Here is an 18,230-nt window from a genome sequence, read left to right on the forward strand (position 1 = left end):
ACTAGGGCTTTGCTGATTTAATGCACATAAGCCAACCATACCCCACAAAGTAGGTACTAGCCTTATAATACATGTGAGGAAACTGAGGAATGAGGCATCTCATTCATGTTGGGAATATTAATTGAAAAACTTGTCAGCTCCTGTGGTCCTTGGAGTTCCTTGAAAATAATGTTATATGCCAATACTTATTATAGTACTGTGAAGATGCACCATATCCCATATCTCTTTTGTCAGTGGAAAGAACACAGATTTGGAGCCAAGTAAAAGTACCTTTTGCCACCTGTGACATCTAGGACAAGTTCCCACCTTTTGGGGCCAGTTTCTCCATCTATAAAATGAGGACAACGCCTAACTTAAGAGTTATTTTAGATCCAATATAAAAATTCCCAGCCCAATGCCTGACATGCAGTAAGCAGGCAATGATATTATTTTTCCTCTCTATTAGTCACAACTACCCAGGAAGGGAAGTTTTCACCATTCCTGGCCATCCACCCCACGCTGGACACTTGGGGAGTGCTGACTGTGAAGAATGAAACAAACAGGGTACTGGTCCTACTATTACAGAATGTTTGCTTCATAAGAACAGGCACTGACTGTATCATCTCTCAACACAACGGAATGAAGCTAGGAATGAGTAACAAAAACAAAACTGGAACATTCACAAATGTGTGGAAATTAACAGATTTCTAAACAATCAAGTGGTCAAAAAAGAAATCACAAGGGAAATTAGAAAATACTTTGAGATGAATGAAAACAAAAACACAAAATACCAAAACTGAGAGTGTGTGATGAAAAGTGTGCAGAGAGAAATTCACAGCTGTAAATGGCTATATTAAGAAACAAGATAGGCCAGGCGCGGTGGCTAAAGCCTGTAATCCCAGCACTTTGGGAGGCCGAGACGGGCGGATCACGAGGTCATGAGATCAAGACCATCCTGGCTAATACATTGAAACCCCGTCTCTACTAAAAAATACAAAACACTAGCCGGGCGAGGTGGCGGGTGCCTGTAGTCCCAGCTACTCGGGAGGCTGAGGCAGGAGAATGGCGTAAACCCGGGAGGCAGAGCTTCCAGTGAGCTGAGATCCAGTGAGCTGAGAGCGAGACTCCGTCTCAAAAAAAAAAAAAAAAAGAAAAAAGAAACAAGACAGTAACTATGTGAGGTGATGGGTGTTAATTAGCTCAGCTGTAGTCATCATTTCATAATGTATATCAAAACATCACACTACTTTATACTTTTTGATAAAAATAAATTTTCTTACAAAAGAACAGGCGCTATGTCTGTCTGGCTCACCATTGTACCCAATACCCAACAGGGTGCCAAGGAACATAAAAGGTACTCAAAATATGTTTGTTGATTGGAGTTTACAAGGAAGAAAGGTATTTTATTATACCTCCCTTCCCTTCCCACCCACACATAGCTTCTTCTAAGAAAAGAAATTGAGGCTGGGCAAGGTTAAAAGCTAGCTCCTGGTACCTTTGCATCCACACTCAGCTTACCTGTACCTTAAACCAGACTTCATCAAACTTCAGTCTTCACAAGTCACTTCACCATTTTTGCTCTACCTACTTATACCTGTGACAGAAATCAACTCAGCTTGCTTACGTGTATAAACTTAAAAGGAACTTCATATCAATCACTTGTCTTAGAAGGTAACCACAAAAATACAAGACAATAAAAACAAAAACAATGTTAACATGAATTTCAATTGCCTGAAAGCTGTAAGTCTGCTTTTTTAAGAGACATTGGAGTTAAGCAGATTTTTCATTTTTTGATCATGACCCTGAAAGAGAAATATATTTGACATCAAAACTCAGTACATATCCTTGTCTACATATACATGTGAAAGTTTCATAAAACAATACACTGATATTTTCTACGCTGCAATTCTATTTCATTTTTAAAAATGCTGGTTGTATCCCATTAAACTGGTTTCAAAATAAACATATCATGTACACAACAAAGAAAACACTGGGTCAGAGGGCCAGTAAGCTCAGTGAGTATCACTGAGACTTCATCCTTGTCTCACAAGGACTAAAAAGAGAGTAACATTCTCATTATGTGGTTCAACGCCACACCCATATATCTGAGACATACATGTCACAGTCTGGGAGAAGCCTGTCCTAGATTTACTTTAAATACCCAATTCTGCCTAGAACATGACTTAGACACATAGTAAGCTCTTGAGTAGAGTGAAGTGCAGATGATAATGACACCACAGGCACGATCACACACCACTTAAAAATATCTTAACACCTTTACTTAGATCTCATCTCATACTTTTAGCATGTCTTCAATTTACTTTGAAAAAAGAGCTTCACTGTGTGTGGCTGTCATACACATTTTTCTACCCAACCATGGACCTCTTTCTTCCTCTCAGGCGCACTTCATCTAATTTTTTTAGCACTGGCCTGGCCTTTTTGGAAGAGGTGGAGTAGCTCTTCAGAAAGGCTTCAAACACAGTTTCAGTGTTGGGATGGGTACTGAGGAAGGCCTTCTCCAGGACATAGAGGTCTACTCCCTTATCCTCTGGAAGTGCCGAAATGAAACTCAGCCCAAAGTCTATGAGGACAATGTTCAGCTGTTCCAGGGGGGGTTTCAGGAGCATGTTGGAGGTGGTGAGATCACCATGAATGAGGTCTTCATCGTGCATTCGAGCCAAAACCTGCCCAATTGTCTTGGCTAAGTTGGAGAGACTTTGGGGAGTTTTTTCAGTCTCCATAGTAGACTGAATATAATCTCGAACAGTCACTGAGCCTTCAATTTCTTCCATATATAAGCAGTTGGAAGCATAGTCCACAAAAAAGACAACTGGGGCAGATATTCCTGAAATCAAGACATAAGTGGTTATTGGGTTGGATTTTTTTTTTTAATGGATAAACTTAATTTTCAAAGATTAAGCCAGTTTTTCCATCTATATCTACTTATTTCAGGACAATTTAGGAATGCTACAGGAAATGGTATAACTGAATGGAATATTCCCCTGCTCATGCCCCCTGCAGGACTATACATGGGACCACCCCACAGCTAAACTGAGGAGGCCATAGCTTCCTCCTCCCTTCCAAACCACCCTTTCTCACTGAACTTCATTTGTCACACTCACTCTCTAAAAAACAAAACAAAGGCCAGGTGTGGTGGCTCATGCCTGTAATCCCAGCATTTTGGGAGGCTGAGGCGGGCGGATCACTTGAGGTCAGAAGTTCAAGACCAGCCTGGCCAACAGGGTGAAACCCCATCTCTACTAAAAATACAAAAATTAGCAGAGCGTGGTGGTATGCACCCATAGTCCCAGCTACTCGGGAGGCTGAGGCAGGAGAATAGCTCGAACTCAGGGGGTGGAGGTTGCAGTAAGCTGAGATTGCGCCACTGCAGCACTCCAGCATGGGTGACAAAGTGAGACATTGTCTCAAAATACAAAAACAAACAGTAAGGCACAGCCCAGTCAGAGCAGTTTCTACTGATGAGGACACAAACAGGAGGCCAAGCAGTGTGCTGGCTTCGAAGTTCATCTTCATAGTCAGAGAGGACAGGGTTCAAATCCCAGCTCCTTTTCTTATTAGTTGTCCAATCTAATCTTAAAATCACATTAACTTCTCTGCAGAGGCAGGTGGATCACGAGGTCAGGAGATGGAGACCATCCTGGCTAACATAGTGAAACCCCGTCTCTACCAAAAATACAAAATATTAGCCGGGCGTGGTGGCGGGCGCCTGTAGTCCCAGCTACTCTGGAGGCTGAGGCAGGCGAATGGCATGAACCCGGAAGGCGGAGCTTGCAGTGAGCCAAGATTGGCCACTGCACTCCAGCCTGGGCGACAGAGCGAGACTCCGTCTCAAAAAAAAAAAAAAAAAAAAAAAATTACATTAACTTCTCTAAGCCTCAGTTTCTGCTACTATACAAGGAACAACAGCTCCAATAAACTCAAATGAATTTTTAATGAAAGTCAACCAGGCTCAGTATACTTTTGTAGAAACTGAGAGATGTATCAGTGGGGATACAGTAATAAACAAGCCAGCTTATAATATAATCTCTGCTTAACGAAACATATCATAAGAGGCTGAAAACAGAAATATGAACACACAAATAACTTCATGAAATCTTCAGTCTCTGAAAGGGCAGCAATGTGTCTGCTTGTTGGCTACTGAATGTCCCCCCTGCTAGATCTCCCAGCACTTAACAATGTCCTGGCAGCCACAAGTACCTAAAAAATACTAATAAAAGAAAGAAAGGCAAGAAGCGTAAAAGTAAAAAGCCAGTACTTCTGAGTCAGAGGCATACGGAGCTGAGGGCCTGGACCGGCCACTTAGTAGCCGTGTAACCTCGGGCAAGTTACTTCTCTCTGACTGTCACTTTCTCATCTGAGGACAAGGTTTATGGCGCTGGCGCACAATAATGAAAAAATAAATAGGCAATTTAATGAAATCCGACACTTACTGAGCACTAGGTGCCAGGCACACATTCGAACATAATACACTGCACACATGCCTCCTCTAATGGTCACAACATCCCTATAACATGGATATTGCTACTATGTCTCTCATTTTACAGGTGAAAAAACCGAAGTCGAGAGGCTAAATAACTTGTTGAAAGGCTACATAAGAGGCAGCAGAGTTATTATTTCAACCCAGACAGCCTGGCTCCAGTGAGGCAAGTACTTGTAATTACATGTTTCTTAAAACTAATAAATGAAAAGATAATGATCGAAAATTGAAACGAGTCAAATGGGGAAATCAAGGCTCAGGGAAGTTAAACATGTTCAACGTTGAGTAATAATGACAGCGTCCAAATTTGAACCTGGCAGAACGGCCCCAGGACAAACGCTTGACGCTGCAAGGCCACGTAAGACTTAACGAATGAAGAAAGGGATGAAAGAAGAACACTTTCGAAAGGCCGGCCACGGCAGAAGGCACAGAAGGAGAAACTGAGGCAAATCGAGGCTCGGAGCGCAGGAGAGTCCCTCACCCGCCCAGGCCCCAGAGCCTCGGGGCCGCCCACGCCAGGATCCGGGCCCACCTTACCCGCGCGGCGGCAGCGGAGGAGAGCCCGCGCTTCCTGCACCGTCCGCCGCCGGCCAAGCCGCGCCTCCAGCGCCGGGTGCCGGTAGCCCTTGGGGAAGCGGTGCTTGATCACCGCCGCGCGGCCCTGGAAGCGGCCGCGGAACACGCGCGCCTCGGCGCCCTGCTTCACCAGCTCCAGGCCGCTCAAGAAGCGGCTGCTTCGCTCCCGGGCCGCGGCCAGAGCCTCAGCCTCCGGCGCGGGCTCCTCGCCATCGTCCGGGGCAGCAGCTCCGGCCGCCGCCATGACTGTGCTCGGCGCTACAGCTCCGACCGACCAGCTCTCTCAGAAAACTATCGCGATGCTTCGGCTCGCTTCGGAAATCCTGGTACTTCTTCGGTTACCCGAACGCTTCCGACCCGGACACTTCCGGCCTGTGAGTGGTCACGCTTCCCAACCTTTCGGCTCTCTGAAGCCTTGGGTTCCCTGCAGGAAGGGCTCTTGTGGCCCCGCCTTCCACCTCTTCGGCCATCTCCGTACACGTTCGGCAACTCTCGGTAAGTGGCTCTTCCCGACTCCTTGGCTCTCCGGAAATCTTCGGTGACTCCCGCAACCGGCTTTGGGAGACCACCTCCCAGTTGGTCGTCTCTTTCCGGAAAACTTCGGCTCCTCTCGAGAAAAACGTCGGACGCTCTTTGCTCACTTAAGGAGTCTCCTCCTGGTCAGGTGCACCCTCTAGTAGCGTCTTTTTGGAACACCTCTTCCCCTGACTCCTAAATTCCCCCCAAAATGTACTCATACTAGTCAGTGTCGGAAGGGTCAGACAATGAACCGTGTTTCCGACATCCTCGTAAGTGCTAGGATAACTACCATTTAGTGCATTCAGAAGAAATAAGATTAAATGATGAAAATCCTTACAAAAGAGAAAATTGAGACTCAGAGAGGGCAGTGGGGGCGGTGGGATGGGGCGGGGAGTGGGGGCTGGGGAATCCAGGAAAGTTTTCCGGAGACAGAACCTAAACTGAATTGGGAGGAATTAAACTTTTTCAGTTTCTACCTGTTTCATTACAAAGCTAATAACAAAGGCTGTAGCAAATTCTTACAATACGGAACTTTGCGCACGCACACACATATAAATAAACTGCCTATCCTCCTTGTGACACCGCTGGCCGTTAGTTTCTTTCCAGAATTTTCTTTTATTCAGTGCGCACACTCACACATCATTGTGGCCTTTTTTCCAACATAAATGACATCATACTGTGGGTTCTTTTGCAACTTGCTTTTCATTTTCCTAAACAATTTATCTCGGACTATATTCCATATCAGTACATACAGAACTACCACATCCTTCTACTTGGTCAGGCAGTTTCTTGTTGCTAAGCAGTGGTTTCCAGTTTGTTGTTTTTCAGAAAAACACTTTACTTACTATTGCCAATTTATTATAAAAGATAGTATAAAAGATAAAAATGAACAGCCAGATGAAGAGGTACATAAGGAAAATTAAAAATTGTACGTATTTATCATGAGCAACATGTTTTGAAATATGTATACATTGTGGAGTGGCTAAATCCAGCTAGTTAATGTTACCTAACATACTCATCATTTTGGGGGTGAGGACACTTAAAATCTATTATCTTAGCACATTTTTCAAGAATACAACACATTGTTATTATCTGTAGTCACCATGTTGTGCAATAGATTTCATGAATGTTTCCTCCTAACTGAAATTTTGTGTCCTTTGACCAACATCTCAAAATCCTCCCAATCTCCCTCCCCGTGTCCCAGCGCCTGGTAACCACCATTCTACTCTGCTTGCATGAGTTCAACTTTTCTTACCTTCCTCATATAAATGAGATCATGGGATATTTGTTTTTCCGTGCCTGGCTTATTTCATTTAACACAATGTCCTCCAGTTCCATCCATATTGCTGTAAATGACAGCATTCCATTCTTTTTAAAGGCTGAGTAGTAGTATTCCATTGTGTATATAAATGTACCATATTTGTATCCATTCATTTATTGATGGACACTTAGATTGAGAATTGCGAATGATGCTGCAATTAACATGGGAATGCAGACATCTCTTCAATATACTGATTTTGTTTCCTTTGGATGTGTACCCAGTAGTAGGGTTGCTGGATCATAGGGTAGTTCTATTTTTAATTTTTTGAAGAACCTCCATACTGTTTTCCATAATGTCTGTACTAATTTACATTCCTATTAATGGGGTGCAAGGGTTCCCTTTTCTTCACGTCCTTGCCAACGCTTTTTATCTTTCTTATGTTTTATAATAGCCATTCTAACAGGTCAGAGGTGATATCTCATTGTGGGGTTTAATTTGCATTTCTCTGATGATTAGTGATGTTGAGCATTTTTTAAATATACCCGTCATCCATTTTTATGCCTTCTTTTGAGAAATATTTCTTTTGATCTTTTGCCCACCTTTAATTCAGGTTTTGTCCTTTCTTACTATTGGATTGGATTCCTTATATATTTGGATATTAACCCCTTATCAGATGTGTGGTTTGCAAACATTTTCTCCCTTTCAGTAGTTTGTCTTTTCACTCTTTTTTCTTTTTTCTTGACTGGTCAGAAGCATTTTAGTTTGATGCAATTCCATTTGTCTATTTTCACTTTTGCTGCCTGTGTTTTGAGGGTCATACACAAAAAATCATTGCTCAGACCAATGCCATGGCATTTTGTCCCTGTTTTCTTATAAGAGTTTTATAGTTTTGGCTCTTACATTAGACTAAAGTCTAATCCATTTTGAGTTGAATTTTGCATATGATGTAAGATAAGGGTCTGATTTCCTTCACATGAATATCCAGTTGTCCCAACACCATTTATAGAAAAGATTGTCCTTTCTCCATTACGTGTTCTTGGCATGTTTGATGAAAATCAATTGACTATAAGTGTATGGATTTATTTCTGGGCTCTGTATTCTGTTCCATTGGTCTATGTGCCTGTTTTTATGCTGGTGGCATGCTGTTTTGATTACTATAACTTTGTAGTATATTTTGAAGTCAGGTAATGTGATGCCTCCAGCTTTGTTCTTTTTGCTCAAGATTGCTTTGACTATATGGAATCTATTATGATTCTATATAAATTCTAGAATTTTTTACTTCTACAAAAAATGTCATTGGAATGTTGATAGGAATTACATGGAATCTGTAGGACATTTTAACAACGTTACTCCTCCAGTTTTGTTTCTTTTTTTTTTTTTTTTTTTTTTTTGTCTCATAAACAGTGCTGCAGGAGCAGGCTTATCCAGCCATCTTTGCACACATGAATGAGTGTTTCTGAGGACATATTTCTACAAGTGATATCGCTGGGTTGTAGGTGACAAGTGCTTTGAAACTCGACTCCTCAGCCAAACTACCCTCCCAAAGTTTTGTGCCTATTTATGCTTCAGTCAAACTGATGTCTCATTTTCTCATATCTTCATCTTCATTGAGTTTTTCAGGTGCTGGAAAGCTCAGTCAGGGGGTGGAGTGGGAGGGTGCTCAGGTTCTAGGCAGCGAGAACAGACACAGGGTAGGGTTGGGTTGGACAAGAACCAGCAGCTCCACATGGCTGGAGCAAGTTGGCACTGGGGACAGGCGGGGAGCTGAAAGAACAAGGACAGTGGCCTGGTCCCAGAGGATTTTTCTTGCTGGAAAAGAGGTGCTGTGAGCCTGGGGTGACTGCACCAAGCATGGCCCTTTGAGGCCTTGACCTCTGGCTGCCAAATATGTAGCTGAGCTCTGGGTAGAATAGCCAAGCAGTAAAGGGGAGGGAGGCTTCTACTTTTTAGCCCTTTCTGAGCCTGAAAGAGAATCTATGGCCTCTTCCTCACTTCCCACCCATCAGCACTAGATGCCCATTCATTCATTTATTCACTAATTCATTTAGTAAATATTTATTGAGTAACTACTATAGGCCAGGCACTGTGCTAGGCCCTGAGGACAGAGCTGTAAAGAAAATAGAGAATCATTATTACAGCCTTCAAGGAATTTATATTCTAGTGGGTGGAAACCGACAATAAACAAATAAGGAAAATGTGTCGTTGACAGGGGCTAGCAGGAGATAAATCAAGCAGGGAAGGGGGATGGGAAAGATGACGTGCATCCGAGCTTGCCAGGGACAGCCCCAGTTTTTGCCTGTTACCCTGGAATAACTATCATTAGTGCCCCTGCCTTTTTTTTGAGATGGAGTCTCACTCTGTTTTCCAGGCTGGAGTGCAGTGGCATGATCTTGGCTCACTGCAACCTCAACCTCCCGGGTTCAAGTGATTCTCGGGCCTCAGCCTCCCAAGTAGCTGGGACTACAGGTGTGTGCCACCATGCCCAACTAATTTGTTTGTATTTTTAGTAGAGATGGGGTTTCACCGTGTTGGATAGACTGGTCTTGAACTCCTGACCTCAGGTGATCCGTCTGCCTCAGCCTCCCAAAATGCTAGGATTATAGGCATGAGCCACCACACCCAGCCTAGTGTCCCCTCTTTACTCTCAAAAGCATCCAATTTTGGATGATACAATATATGGTTACCCTGTGGGTAGTAGAGTGGGGTGGGAGGGAATGATTCAGTTTTATTTTATTTTTTATTTTCATTTTAATTGAGACAGGATCTTGCTCTGTTGCCCAGGCTGCAGTGCAGTGGTGCAACCTCCTGGGGCTCAAGCAGTCAATCCTCCTACCTCAGCCTCCTAAGTAGCTGGGACCATAGGAATGTGCCACCACTTGCAGCCAATTGTTATCATTTTTTGTAGACAGGGTCTCCCTATGTAGTGCAGGCTGGTTACGAACTCCTGGCCTGAAGTGATCCTCTAGCCTTGGCCTCCCTCCCAAACTTCTGGGATTACACATGTGAGCTACCATGCCCGGCCTAATTTTAAATAAAGTGGTTGAGAGGGTGTCCACGAAAAAGTGACATTTGAGCCCCGTGAATGGATTCCTGGGGGAAGATCTTTCCAGATAGGAGGGGCCCCAGAGAGGAAGTGTGCTCGACATGTTTGAGGAAGAGTGAATTATTTAACCTCTCTGTGTTTTAGTTTCCTCATCTGTAAAAGAAGATTGTAGATAATATTCACCTTGTAGGGTTTATGTTATGATTGAGTGAATAACGAGGTAAAACACATAGAACTGTGCTGGACACATGATACGCACTTCGAAATGGAAGCTATGATTATTATGGAGTATTTCGTATGATGACAATTGAAAATGGACCCCCAGGATCCAACCACTGCTCCTTGGCGGGGAAGGGGCTTCCCATTGTGTGGTGTCTTGGGGAACACAGAAACCACCTCCCACTGTAGAAGCCTCTCCTTTGCCCCATCCGTGTGTGGCTTGCAACAAGAACCCTGACTTGTACCACCACTAAGTGGAGGTGTGTTGCGGTTACTGTATTAATTAGCTAGGAAACAAAATAAACTGCTGTAACAAAGTAACCTACAAATAGTGGCTTAAATATGAGAGATTAATTCTTGCTTATGAAACAGTCCCGATCTGTTATTCTCAACTTGTTGCTTCCTCCTTTGAGTCTACTCCACTTGTTGCCCTCTCCACTCAGCAAAAAGGGTGATGACAACCAGGAAAAAGAGATCAACCAGCTAAGAACTCGGCCCAAAGTTGCACATGTCACTTCCACTCTCATCCTATTGGCCAGAACTTAGTCACATGGAAGATGCAAAGGAAGCTGGGAAGTGTATTCTTTAGCAGGGCAGCCACGAACTCAGCTAAAACCCTGCGCTATTATTACTAAAAGGAAGTAGGGGAGGAATGATACTGGGGGACCATTAATAGAGTGCAACGGTTTTGATATTTTAAACTGCAAGTAACATCAGTCAACTAATTAGCTTAATTGGCATAAACAATAAGTTCATTTATTATCTCCCAAAATTTCAAGAGGTGTGACTGGGTGTGGTGGCTCATGCTTGTAATCCCAGCACTTTGGGAGGCTGAGGCAAGTGGATCACCTGAGGTCAGGGGTTCGAGACCAGCCTGGCCAACATAGTGAAACCCCGTCTCGACTAAAAATACAAAAAAATTTGCAGAGCATGGCGGCCTGTGCCTGTAGTCTCAGCTACTAGGGAGGCTGAGGCAGGAGAATCACTTGAACCCGGGAGGCAGAGGTTGCAGTGAGCCGAGATCATACCATTGCACTCCAGCCTGGGCAACAAGAGCAAAACTCCGTCTCAAAAAAATAAATAAATAATTTCAAGAGGTGGAAGGTCCCAGCTGTCATTAGATACCAAGGACACGGGGTCTTTTCATTCTTTCCACCAGCCTCAGCCTGTTGTTTTGGTCCTTATCCTTGTCACCTTTTGATCTCAAGATGGCTACCAAAGTTCCACACATTATCCAAAGACACAAGAAGAGGGGCAGTACCTCCTGTATAGTTCTCTTGATTTGGGAGAAAAAATCCTTTGCTAAAGCCTCTCCTCTCCCCATCACACTTCCCGCAAAGGGCATTGGTCACAGTTGGCTCATGTGTCTTTGGCTTAGCTACAGAGGAAGCTGGAAAAGTGAGGATCTGGCATCTTCAGCCTTTGAAGATGGAGATGTGTTCTACAAGCAACGAGCAAGGGAGCTGGGCATAGCTATTGGAAAGGCAGCCACAAGTGGCTGGCATGCTGTGACACCACCAACATCATTTTTCTGAATTTCAGTTTAATCATCTTCAGAATGGGGATAATTAGTTCTACTTTGGCAAGTGCTTATAAAAATTAAATGAGATGTTCAACATAAGGGTGCCTGGTGGATAGCAGACACTCTTCATGTGTTCATTTTCCTTCCTTCCACCCCCCAGTCATTGGGGCGCTGTTTGAAATACCAAAGAAAAGCCCCTTTGGTCTGAGGGTTGCTATGATACCAATGCCTTGAGCTCTGCAGTCCTTAGGTTTCATTCAGACACGAGGCAGGTCGCTTTTTCAAACATAAGACCCTTTCTGTTGGCATAATGTGGTTTCTAGCACCTTTCATCAGCCCAGACTACTCAAAACCTACCCAGAACCAATTATATTTATAACTCCCAGTTTCCCAAGTTTGTGGCTTCATTATCAGAATTGTTAGTGTCCACATAGTTGTCTCTATGGTTACCAAATTCATCTGAGCCCTTGCCTTAGCAATCTTCATGAAAACATACTTACAAGACCCAGGCTTGCTATGGTCAGACTAGTTCTGGCTTCTGTGGCAGCAAACTCAATTTAAAGCCTTTCAGTGGCTCCCCCACTGCACTTAGGATAAAGCTCCGATCCTTATTCAGCCCAGGAGGTCCTGCATGATATCCCCGCATCCTCTTCCAAACTCATCTCCCATGAAACTCCCCCTTCTCCTTGGTCTCTGCTTTTTTTTCTTTTTTAAGAAACAGGGTCTCACTCTGTCACCCAGGCTGGAGTGCAGTGGCATGATCTCAGCTCACTGCAGCCTCAAACCCCCTGGTCTCAAGCGATTCTCTGGCCTCAGCCTCCTGAGTAGCTAAGACTTCAGGCATGAGCCACCACACCTAGCTAATTTTTGTATTTTTTTTTATAGAGATGGGGATCTTACTGTGTTGCCCAGGCTGGTCTCCAACTCCTAGACAACTGTAATCTCAAGAAACACCAGGAGAGGAGTGAGGTAAGGACAGGAAGGCAGCCAGTGAAAGGTGAGCCCATTTTCACTCTGGGCAACTAGAGCTGAATCCCACTGGGGAACAGAAGCCAGTGTAGATGACGCAGGCCTCAGACCCAAGGGGCAAGGGAGCTGGGTACTCAGACAGCAGTCGTTGATTGAGGGTTGTTCCCAAGAGATGTTACTTTCTCTGTGCTCCTGGCCTGCCACAGAGCAGCAGAGCAGGGGCAGAGAGAACCCAGATGCAGATGCCAGCTTGACTGTCAGCCATGTGCTCTGAAGGGCAAGGCATTCAGGGGACTGAGCACAGCACTGCCAGTGACTGCCTAATGGGGATACATTTTGCATTATTCATCGCCATGGTGGCTGCAAATGACAGAAACAAGCTTAAACACAAAAGGAAATTTATTTTAGATGCAGCTGGACCCAGGGGCTCACACGATGTGTCTGGCTGCCTCTCAACATCGCTTCCCTCTTCGATGGCTTTATCTCCAGCAGTGCTCCCAGCAGTGCTCCCCTTCTCATGATGAGCTCCACATCAACCAGCCCAGCAACCCCAGCAGAAAGGACAGACCCTTCTGTACTGGTTTCTCGTTGCTGCTGTAACAAATTCTCACACACTTAGTAGCTTAAATGTCTTTTTTTTTTTTTTTTTTTTTTTTTTTGAGACAGGGTCTCACTCTGTCACCCAGGCTGGAGTGCAGTGGCACGATCAGGGCTCACTGCAGCCTCAACTACCACCCCCCGCCCAGGCTTAAGCAATCCTCCAGCTGCAATCCACTGAGTAGCTGGGACTATAGGACTACAGGTGTGAGCCACGATGCCCTGCTAATTTTGTGTATTTTTAGTAGAGATTGGGTTTTGTCCTGTTGGCCAGGTCTCAAATTCCTGGACTCAAGCAATCTGCCCGCCTTGTCCTCCCAAAGTGTTGAGATTACAAGCATGAGCCACCATGCTCAGCCTTAAATGACATTTATTATCTTACAGTTCTAGAGATCAGATGTCTGAATTGAGTCTCATTGGGGTGAAATTGAGGTGTCAACAGGGCTGTGTTCCTTTCTGGGGGCTTTAGGGAGAGAATCTGTTTACCTGCTTTTCTAGTTTCTAAAAGCTGCCCACATTCCTTGTCTGATGGCCCCCTTTCTCTGTCTTGAAGGCCAGCAACATCTGGTCAAGTCCTTCTGTGTGAGGACATTCTGTGTTGCTATAAAGGAATACCTGAGGCTGGGTGATTATAGAGAAAAGAGGTTTATTTTGGCTCATGGTTCTGTAGGCTGTAGAAGAAGCACGACACTGCATCTGCTTCTGGTGAGGCCTCAGGAAGCTTGCAATCATGCAGAAGGTGAAAGGGGAGCATATGTGCCACATGGTGAGAGAGGGAGCAAGAGAGAAGGGAGGAGGTGCCAGGTTCTTTGAACAACCAGATCTCACATGGACTAATAGAGCAAGCACTCACTCTTGAACATGCAGAGGGCACCAAACCATTCATGAGAGATCTGCCCCCATGACCCAAATACTTCCTCTTAGGCCCCTCCTGCAACATTAGGGGTCATATTTCAACATGAGATTTGGAGGGAACACACATCCAAACCATATCACCTTCTCAGGCTGCCATCTCCCCAGCTCTCTCTCCTGCCTCCTTCTTCCACTTTTAAGGATCCTTGTGATTACATTAGGCCCACCCAGCTAATCCAGGATAATCTCTCCAAAATCTGCTGACTAGTAACTTTATTTTTTTGAGATGAAGTCTTAACTTACTCTGCTACCCAGGCCAGAGTGCACTCTGTTCACTGCAACCTCCGCCTCCCAGATTCAAGCAATTCTCCTGCCCCAACCTCCTGAGTAGCTGAGATTACAGATGTGTGCCACCATGCCTGGCTAATTTTTGTATTTTTAGTAGAGACGGGGTTTCGCCATGTTGGCCAGGGTGGTCTTGAACCCCTAACCTCAAGTGATCCACCCGCCTCAGCCTCCCGAAGTGCTGGGATTATAGGCTTGAGCCACCGCGCCCAGCCTGACTAACAACTTTAATTCTATCTGCAACCTGAATTCCCCTTTGCCATGTGGCCTGATATATTCACAGTTTCCAGAGATGAGAATAGGAACGTCTTTGTGAATTTTTATTTTGCCCGCTACACTTTTTCCCCCCGACAGTTCTAGCAAAAATCCCAGGATCAATTTTCATTGGTCTGCCTTGGGTTACATGTTTCTGAACACACCACTGTAGACAAAGCAATAGAAAAGACTGGCCAGATCTGGTCATGTGGAAAGGGGAGGTGGGGCCAGCCCCATTGGAATTCACATGGAGAGTGGAGGAAGCGTGACTCCCCAAGGGAAAATCTGAGTGGTCTTACCAGGAGAAGGGATAACGAATATCAGGCAGGCAAAAGTCCGAGATGCTCACTACAGGTCAGCAGGCCAGAATTTCCTGTTGTGGAAAGAAGCTGATACATGCTTAGAATTGTAATGTTGAATTTTAAATTAAAAGAAAATGTCAGCACTGTTCTAGGTGGTAATAAGCCTGCATCACTGCAAACCTCCAATAAATATAACCACATACATCGCCTTGTGCACGACTCCAAAGTTGTAAGAAAAATGGGTCAAGTATTACAGGAATTAAGGCTTGAGCAGGGGTAGGGAATTAGGCAAGAGTACAGGGAAAAAAAGCAAGAAGTGATGAGGAGAAATGTCAGCCTCCTCCATACACCATACTCATAGAATCCAGCTCCAGAACATTAGATTTCCCTTTATTTGAGTGTAGTGGGATAATATATTTTTAATGATGATTTTTTAAAACTACATCTTTATCCCACTACTGTTAAAACATACTAGAAATGACTTGGTCCATTTGTAGATAACAGAAAGACTCACAATCACAGTGACTCAAACAATCTTGCAGTTTATCTTTGAAGTACAGAGACAGTGGGGCCAGGCCTGAAATGGTACATCACGGAGTTAGGAACCCAGATTTCTGCTGTGGTGTTGAGATCACATGAGCCCAGGAGTTTGAGACCAGACTTGACAATGTGGCAAAGCCCCATTTCTTTTTTTTTTTTTTTTTTTTTTTTTGAGACGGAGTCTCGCTCTGTCGCCCAGGCCGGAGTGCAGTGGCCAAATCTCAGCTCACTGCAAGCTCCGCCCCCCGAGTTCACGCCATTCTCCTGCCTCAGCCTCCTGAGTAGCTGGGACTACAGGCGCCCATCACCTTGCCTGGCTAGTTTTTGGTATTTTTTTTTTTTTTAGTAGAGACAGGGTTTCACCGTGTTAGCCAGGATGGTCTCGATCTCCTGACCTTGTGATCCGCCCGTCTTGGCCTCCCAAAGTGCTGGGATTACAGGCTTGAGCCACCGCACCCGGCCGCAAAGCCCCATTTCTACAGAAAATACAAAAAAATTAGCCCGATGTGGTGGCACACGCCTATAGTCCCAGCTACATGGGAGGCTGAGGTGAGAGGATCACTTGGGCCTGGGGAGGTCAAGCCTGCAGTGAGCTGTGATTGCTCTACTGTACTCCAGCTTGGGCGACAGAGCGAGATCTTGTCTCAACAAAAAAAAAAAAGAGAAAGAAAAAAAATCCCACTCATAGCGCTTCATTTTAAGGGAGAAGACAGAGTAAACAAATGAGAGATACAATGTGTTAAGGATAATAGTTATGTTCCTTATCTTAATTGTGATGATGGTTTCACGTAATGGTGGTTTCACAGGTGTAAATGTGTGAAAATTTGTCAAACTGTACACTTTAAGTATGTGCCACTTATTGTATGTCAACTGTGCTCCTGTTAAATAAAATTTAGCCTAAAGCTGCCTCCTCACCTATTTCTAGTTCAGCCTAAAAGTTTCTCTGTACATAATGAACTATGACCTAACTAGATGTGTAAACAGACTGCAACTTACCCTTGTACCAGTCACCAAGTTTTGGCCAATCAGTGGTGGCCAACTGTTCAAACTGTGTTCAAATAAGACAAATGCCAAGGTGTAACCAATCCAATTGTTTCTGTACCTCACTTCCGTTTTCTCTATATCACTTTCCTTTTTCTGTCCATAAATCCTCTCCAACCACGTGGTAACACCTATTCTGGTTCGGGGGGCTTCCCAATTCACAAATTATCCTCTGCTGAATTAAACTCTGTTAAATTTAATTTGTCCAAAGTTTTTCTTTCAACACTTCAATAAAGCATATATATATATATATATATGAAAAAATGAAGACAAAAACCACGCTTATCCAGAAAGATACCAAAATGTAACTAGGTTTTTGTTTCTTCGAGTCTTGTTCCAAATACGTATTATTTTTAACATATGATGTTCTTTAATGTGTCATATGTTGCTATTTTAATAAACAGCTCCATTTTTGTTTTTGTCTTTAAAAAAAGATACACAGTGTATCAGATGGTGATAAGTGCAACAGAGAGAAATATGCAAAGAAGAGATATAGAGAGGGTTGGGAGGGTGTTATAAATGGTAAATGAGAAAACAGAGAAAAACAGTAGTTAAGATCTCACAGTGGCTGGGTGTGGTGGTTCACACCTGTAATCCCAGCACTTTGGGAGGCTGAGGTGGGCAGATCACTTGAGGCCAGGAATCCGAGACCAGCCTGCAACATGGCAAAACCTAGTCTCTACTAAAAATACAAAAATTGCCGGGTACAGTGGCAGGCACCTGTAATCCCAGCTACTTGGGAGGTTGAGGCATGAAAATCTCTTGAACCTGGGAGGCAGAGGCTGCAGTGAACTGAGATCGCGCCACTACACTGCACCCTAGGTGACAGAGCGAGACTTTGTCTCCAAAAAAAAAAAAAAAAAAAAAAAAAAGAAAGAAAAGGAAAGAAAAGAAAAAAGATCTCAAAGTAAGCTGGGTGTGGTTGTGACTGTAACAGATCCGTTGCTTGAAGCAGGGCAAGTCAATACACCAATACAGAGGGTTGCAGCAGAGAAAGAGTTAAAAAATCTTAGGGCAGCTGAATGAGGAGACAGAAGGAAACCTCAAATCCATCTCCTGGAGGAGTTTGAGCCTTGGGATTTTAAGGGTTTTGGAGTGGGCTGAGGTGTAGGTTGAAGAATGCAGGGTGAAGTCACAGGACAGGGAGATAAAGAAACTTCGTTCTTAGGCTGATTCAGTTCTCTGTGGAGGTCTTCAAACTGGTTGACGTCTGCTGGTCCACTGGAACTCAGGATCTGAAGAATATCTTAAGCAATTCCTAAACAAAAAGCTTTACGATGCTAAGGTCAGAAATCCTATCTATAGGAACAATGGGGATGCAAATGGCAGTATCTAGTGTCACCTGACCTTCAGTTACAAGGAAGTGGGCCAAAGGGCAGCCAAATTAATGCTTAATTATAACTATATTTCTGCCCGGAACCCAGCATGTAATTCTTGTTAACCCTATGAGGACAGTTTCATGCTGGCACATGCCTGTAGTCGTAGCTACTCAAAAGACTGAGGCAGGAGGATCACTTGAGCCAGGAGTTAGAGGCTGTAGGGCCCTATCATCATGCCTTTGAGTAGCCACTGCACTCCAGCCTGGGCAACATAGTGAGACTCCATCACAAAAAATGCAAACTAAAATCTCAAAGCAGAATCCACCTACAATACAAACTCTAAACATGCAAATTATAACTCCCTTTCTCAGCCCTAATCCAACCCTCCATCGT

At 44.2% G+C, this 18,230-nt stretch overlaps 2 protein-coding genes across 2 annotated transcripts in view; one reads left to right on the forward strand and one right to left on the reverse strand.

Annotated features, from left to right (window-relative positions):
• Nucleotides 1-1,765: 1,765 nt before the first annotated feature.
• TP53RK (TP53 regulating kinase) lies at nucleotides 1,766-5,487 on the reverse strand. The gene is made up of 2 exons (XM_023197055.1): nucleotides 5,015-5,487; nucleotides 1,766-2,824 (listed from the first exon to the last, which is right to left on the reverse strand). The coding sequence occupies exons 1-2, from the start codon at nucleotides 5,295-5,297 to the stop codon at nucleotides 2,346-2,348; spliced, it is 762 nt and encodes a 253-aa protein (XP_023052823.1). The 5' UTR covers nucleotides 5,298-5,487; the 3' UTR covers nucleotides 1,766-2,345.
• The window catches only part of SLC2A10 (solute carrier family 2 member 10), a 42,597-nt gene continuing 29,662 nt past the window's right edge, over nucleotides 5,296-18,230 (forward strand). Inside the window, exon 1 of the mRNA XM_023197054.1 lies at nucleotides 5,296-5,548. Within this exon, the coding sequence (XP_023052822.1) occupies nucleotides 5,296-5,548 (253 nt within the window). The remainder of the gene's footprint in view (nucleotides 5,549-18,230) is intronic.

The sequence above is a fragment of the Piliocolobus tephrosceles genome, chromosome 20 (assembly GCF_002776525.5).
Source record: "Piliocolobus tephrosceles isolate RC106 chromosome 20, ASM277652v3, whole genome shotgun sequence".
NCBI lineage: Eukaryota > Metazoa > Chordata > Mammalia > Primates > Cercopithecidae > Piliocolobus > Piliocolobus tephrosceles.

Coding starts and splice junctions, on each gene's coding strand:
- TP53RK (XM_023197055.1), bottom strand. CDS start 5,297: ATGGCGGCGGCCGGAGCTGCTGCCCCGGACGATGGCGAGGAGCCCGCG. Junction 2,825..5,014: donor CCTCCGCTGCCGCCGCGCGG/GTAAGGTGGGCC, acceptor TCTTGATTTCAG/GAATATCTGCCCCAGTTGTC.